Source organism: Choloepus didactylus, chromosome 8 (genome assembly GCF_015220235.1).
Source record: "Choloepus didactylus isolate mChoDid1 chromosome 8, mChoDid1.pri, whole genome shotgun sequence".
Classification (NCBI taxonomy): Eukaryota; Metazoa; Chordata; class Mammalia; order Pilosa; family Megalonychidae; genus Choloepus; species Choloepus didactylus.
Genome location: NC_051314.1, coordinates 87,346,578 through 87,353,094, shown reverse-complemented (window position 1 = coordinate 87,353,094; position 6,517 = coordinate 87,346,578). Strand labels below are relative to the sequence as shown.

General features: G+C 37.7%; 1 protein-coding gene across 1 annotated transcript; it reads left to right on the top strand.

Moving 5' to 3' along the window:
- Positions 1-5,147: 5,147 nt before the first annotated feature.
- LOC119543141 (olfactory receptor 8S1-like) lies at positions 5,148-6,083 on the top strand. The gene has a single exon (XM_037847830.1). It carries the CDS (start codon positions 5,148-5,150, stop codon positions 6,081-6,083), a length of 936 nt encoding a protein of 311 aa, XP_037703758.1.
- The last annotated feature ends 434 nt before the right edge of the window (positions 6,084-6,517 follow it).

The window sequence follows — 6,517 nt, the reverse complement described above, 5'->3', positions numbered from 1 at the left end:
ATGTGGGAAAAGGAGGGTAGCTACCCTTAGGTTTTCAAAATGACTTTATTATAGCCATTTCAGGAAAGGAAATTATCTTGCATTAAGATTTACTTGTCTTCATCTACAATTATAACTTTGAATAATAAAAATGATGACAAGAATTAACACAGAATTATGGTATTGATATTTTAAATGCATTTTGCATCATATATAATTCTCCTAACAATTTTAACAAGATAGTATATTTTCATTTCAATTTTCAGAATAGAAACAAAGACCCAGAGAAGGTAGGTAATGTGCACATGGTAAAGCTGGGCTTTGGCCCTAGTCTGATGTAAGAGCCTCTCTTGTTAGTCATTGCACTAAGTTGTCTACCCACATTCTAGGCTCCAGCTATTAAGAAATATTCAAGTTTTCTCAGTCATGCCTTGCTACTTCTCAATCCTGATCCTGTGAACTGACAACTTCAATCTAAACATTCTTCCATTCTATGACTCCACTGAGAAATAATACTTACACAAAAATTTTGCCCATAGATCTTCAGTATGATGACATTACTTTTTTCTAAATCATACTTAAAGCTTCTATTGCAGTTAATCACACTGTGATTTAATTGCTTTCTTTCTGTGTTCTTTTGTGACCTGTTACATTTTAAATATAGGAATTGTGTCTTACTCATCTTTATGATGCAAGTGACAGAAACAAAATCTGGCACACAATTTCTATATGATTGTGACATGACAATGAGGTTGGTGGAGACATCAGAGCAGGAGAGAAGGAAGAGAGAGGGCAGATGTAATGTAGCTTGGTACTCGTCTCATAGAAATTCATTTTTTTTTTTGCCAGGAGGATATTGATGAGTGTATTGAGAACACTCAAGCTCTATGAGATGCACACAAGCTGCACACACCACTCTTTCCTCATCACCTGTGCATAGAGCAGTGGGTGGCAGATGGTAGCATAGTGGTCATAGGCCATCACTGAGAGCAGTCAGACTTCTGTCCCTCTAGTGACTGGAAAATCTGAGCCAGACAATCTGCTACTGAAATGGTTATCTTCATATTTAGAAGGTTCTCCAACATCTTGGGCACAGTAACAGAAGACAAACAGACATCAATGAGAGAGAGGTGACTCAGAAAGGAGTACAAGGGTGTGAAGAAGTGAGAATCAGTCCTGATCACCAAAAACATCATAATGTTCCCTGTCATGGTCAGGAGGTAATTACCAGGAGAAGCACAAAGAGCAGAGCCTGGATGTGGGGTAAGCACATAGTACAAGGAGCTACTGTACTTTTCTACACAGGAGAAAATATGGCTTTAATTATTAAATTAAATTTTATTATTAGTGTAAAATATGTAAAAATAGGTGTATAAAGGTATGTGTATAACGTATATGAATTATGTGAATAATATAATGAATATATGTGAAAGAAGGGGAGCACACTCCGTCCTCAGTGTTCATGCAAAAGAAAGTTTTATTCTACTCATTTCTACAGGTCTTTATAGCATACAAGGTAGTTTCCTACTTGACTGTTTTCAGGTGTCTCAGGGAGGGTACATTTTTTCTAAAGCCATGAGGTGTATTTACATATCTTTAGTCTTAAGGGACAATTTCTTTGGGGGCTAGATGGGAAACAGTGGGGGTGGGAGACAGGAGCATGGAAGGAGCCCAGCAGGAGCTCAGAGACTATTCCCTCATCTAAACTGCAGTTCGCTTTCAGACATGCAAAGCTTTTGGCCTTTTCCTAGCCCAGTGCCCACCTTCAGACATCTGGAGCTTGGGGAGGCCCTGCTCTATAGCTTGTTTAACCAGGGGAACTTCCATGTCTCCACAAATATACATATAATCTATGTGTATATTATATGTAAATATATATGTACAATTTATGTAAATATTTCTCAAAATAATAGTATTATGATACCAACTAAATATTTAAAAAAAAAATTTTAACATCCACATAAATTTCCAAAAAAATCCAGTATTCTGCAAATAGACTTAAGAATTCTAATTTCCTTACTATTATTTTTCTTTTGATTATTTAAGAAATGACACAGAAGGGACAGAATGGCTGTTAAACATTTTAGTTTAAATGAAAGCATTATAGAACATTGTAATTAAATAAGTAAACATATTGTTTTAACCTAATAGATTATTATGATGCAAGACAATAAATTTAATAAGCAAATGTTTCTCTAAATGGAATCTCAATCACTTAGCAAGAAAACTTTATAGTGTCATTGTGTAACATGCTTATCAGTGGATTCATCACACTACAAAGAGTTGACTGGGCAGTTTCAGAAAATGACTGGTTATTGTTTTTTATTCAACTGATCATCAATTCACATGTACACAGCAGATTTATCTAGGTGAAATTGGCTGAGAATTACAGAAAGAAAACACAATCCTTGGAGTGTCAACTGAAAAATAGTCTTTCTTACAAGGATAACTGTGAAACACCCTATGACTTCATTGTCTCTTAGGAACTTCTGAAACAAGAGTTCACATTTGATGATCCTGGTCATTGTTTCAACCCAGAAGTTCCAAAGGGCCATTTAAGAAAACCCTCGTCTAGCATGGTATTTATGAAATGGCTTAATTCTTGACTAAAATGTCGAACTTCAAGTTCTCACTTAGGGGAATAATTGGCATTGCCTGAACCATCCCCTGGGCCACTGAGACCAGGGAGTAAACTAAGCAGCATAAACACAGCTGCTCTGAAGATTACATCAGAGTGACCTATAAATGACTGAGACGGTTTATATAGAAAAACAGAGGAAAGCATAAAGAGATGCCAGAGTAATGCTGTTTGAGACAATTTGAAAGAAGGGACTGCCCTGGTGCCATTTCACTTTCACAGTAAAGAATCCAAGAAAACATCTCTTTTTCAATAGAGTATTATGACCTCAACCATAAAACCATAAAACCAAGTGTAGGAAATACCTTCTCCAGGTCATTTTTATTTTTAGTAGTTGAATCAAACACAAGGTCCTGCAGCCACATCGGGGAGCAGATTGCCTTCTGAATAGGAAATACAGGTAAAGTGTATTTGGGTTTCAGGAAGGGAATAGGGCTCTGTTGATGGCTTAACACTTTAAAAGTAAGAACACAGAAGTTCCCCTTTGTGAGGCAGCAAAGAATGGCCATGACCTGGAAATGGACTTGGTGAACTTGACTAGTCCTATGCATGACATGAAGGTCTGATTCTTGCATTTACAGACCAAACCTGGATCTGATGGGTATTCTTTGTTCAAACAGCCAGAGCATTCTTATAAAGGACCCCTAAAGTTATTGACAAAACCAAGGTCCAATGACAAAGATTGGCCTTGATACTTGAATATTGAGAAAAGTGTTTGGTACGAAGTTGAAAGGGGAAACCCAAATATCTGTACTACTAGGATAAACAGGATCAAATGCTCCATTTTCCTGTTTTAATAGGCTTTCTTACAATGGGTGGAGAATAGGTCTTTATTAAATACCACTTCCAATGGGGTAGGAAATAGCTATTGTTGATCCCTGAATCATTTGAATGTTCTGGCAAGCCATCAAAATTCTAGGAATGTGGTCTTTTGAAATACTATCCCTCCATTTCCTACATCCTACCAACCCTGGCAGAGTCATCCATGCTATGGACCCTGGCATGAAATTCCTTCAAATCACTTCTTCCTTTGTCCCCCTTTACCCTTTACCCAGAGGCCTGGCACTTCACAGTATGCACCCCCATCCCTGAAAGTGATTTCAAGACTGTGGGCACTGGTCCAGCTTCTCTTTCCATGCCCTTTCTGGAATCTGGCTGACCTTTCTGAGTGACATGACCCTCGTAACTTCAAGATCCTTAATACTAATAATGGAAAGGATGCAATGTGATTCCAAATGCCAAACTTCTTTTCAACTTGGAATGTGGGAAAAGGAGGGTAACTATCTTTAGTGTTTTCAAAATGACTTTATTATAGCCATTTCAGGAAAGAGAATTATCTTGCATTAAGATTTACTTGTCTTCATCTACAATTACAACTTCAATTAATAATAATGGGGATGAGAATTAACACAGAGCAATAAGGTATTGATATTTTAAATGCACTTTGCATCATATTTAATTCTCCTAACAATTTTAACAAGATAAAATACTATCATTTCAGTTTTAGGACCTAGAGAAGTTAGATAATGTACACATGGTAAAGCTGGGCTTTGAGCCTAGTCTGATTTAAGAGCCTCTCTTGTTAGTCATTGCACTAAGTTGTCTACCCACATTCTAGGCTCCAGCTATTAAGAAATATTCAAGTTTTCTCAATCATGCCTTGCTACTTCTCAATCCTGATCCTTTGAACTGACAATTTCAATCTAAACATTCTTCCTTTCTATGACTCCACTGAGAAATAATACTTATGCAAAAAAATTTGCCCATAGATCTTCAATATGATGACATTACTGTCTTTTTTCTAAATCATACTTAAAGCTTCTATTGCAGTTAGTCACACTGTGATTTAATTGCTTTCTTTCTGTTTTCTTTTGTGACCTGTTACATTTTAAATATAGGAATTGTGTCTTATTCATCTTTTTGATGCAAGTGACAGAAACAAAATCTGGCCCATAGTTTCTGGGTGATTTTGGTATTGAAAGGAAACCAGTGCAACAGTTTGACATAGTGAATCTTGTATTGGCATGATGACTGTGATAACAGTACAAACATAAAAGATCTCTTTCATGAAGTAGAAAAAAACGTATGACACTATAGCAAGGAGTTAATAATAGAGTTGTATATGGGGAAAAATGTGTCTATTGCAAACTACGGACTATAGTTAACAGCAAAAACTTAAGTCAACAGTAACAAACCTTCCACACCAACACTAAAGGATCAATAATAAGGGAGATAAGGAGTATGGGATGTTTTGGGTTTTCTTTATTCTTTTTCTTTTTTCTTATTTTTTATTTTATTATTGGAGTAATGAAAATGTTTTAAATTAATTGTGGTGACAAATGCAGCATAACTAAGTGATGATACTGTGAGCCATTTATTACGTATATTGAATAGGTTGTATGGTGAGTGAATATATTTCAATAAAATTGCATTAAGAAAAGGGAACCAATGCAATGTGAAACTGCTTTGGAGGTCTATATAACCTCACTAATCATGCTTTCTGTATCATTTTTAGGGATCAACCATCTAAATGGACTTCAGGAACCACAGCACCATGACAGAATTCATCCTTCTTGGACTCTCTGCTGAGCCCCACATCCAGGCTCTGCTCTTTGTGCTGTTCCTGGGGATTTACCTCCTGACTGTGACAGGGAACCTTATGATGTTGTTAGTGATCAGGACTGATTCTCACCTCCACAACCCCATGTACTTCTTTCTGAGTCATCTTTCTTTCATTGATCTCTGTTTCTCTTCTGTTATTGTGCCCAAGATGTTGGAGAACCTTCTGTCCAAGAAGAAAACCATTTCAGTAGGGGGTTGCCTATCTCAGATTTTCTTTTTGTTTGTCACTGCAGGGACTGAAGCCTGTCTGCTCTCAGTGATGGCCTATGACCGCTATGCTGCCATCTGCCACCCTCTGCTCTATGCACAGGTGATGAGGAAAGAGTGGTGTGTGCAGCTTGTGTGGGTCTCATGGAGCTTGGGTATTCTGGACACACTCATCAATATCCCCCTGGCAACACAAATGGACTTCTGTGAGACCCAAACCATCCCACATTACAGCTGTGAGCTGCCCTCTCTCTTCCCTCTGTCCTGCTCTGATGTCTCCACCAACCTCATTGTCATGTTCTGCTCCATCATCTCACATGGACTTGCCACTTCCCTTTCAATCTTCTACTCTTATGGCTGCATTGTCTCCACAATCCTGAGCATCAGATCCAGGTCAGGCAGAAGCAAGGCCTTTTCTACCTGCTCCTCCCACCTCTTTACAGTGAGCTTATTTTATGGATCAGGTTTTCTTCGCTATCTCATGCCAACCTCGGGATCACCCTTGGAGTTGATTTTCTCCCTGCAGTACAATGTGATCACGCCCATGCTGAATCCCCTCATCTACAGCCTGAAGAACAAGGAGGTGAAGGCAGCTCTGAAAAGAACAGTGGGAATGTATTTACAGTGTTTTAGGTAATAGCATAAAGATAAGGAATAACAATAAATTGATATAGAAAGGCATGTAGAAGGGCACTGGGTGAGTTGTCATTGAGACTTCCTAATTGATCATGGTATGAAATTTGCAAAATAAATAACAAATGCATTAGAGAGAAGCACAGAGTTATTACTGAGTGGATTGTGCAGTTCAATTGCACCCAGAAGCAATAGAATGCATTAAGCATTCATCTCAAGCCATAAAATTTGGTTATGAATATGTTAATTGTTCCCATTTCTTCTCATTTATAAACATTAAGACTAGTTTGTGTTATTTATATGTCACTATTTGCAGTTGAGTTTGGGAAAGACTCTAAAAGCCATATTTTGTCCTATGAAGAAAATGCCTGAGTCTTTGGAGCAGAAAGTCACAACTAGAGCTCATGGGGACATTGGATAAAGAGTTCCGGTTAGAGC

Coding starts and splice junctions, on each gene's coding strand:
- LOC119543141 (XM_037847830.1), top strand. CDS start 5,148: ATGGACTTCAGGAACCACAGCACCATGACAGAATTCATCCTTCTTGGA.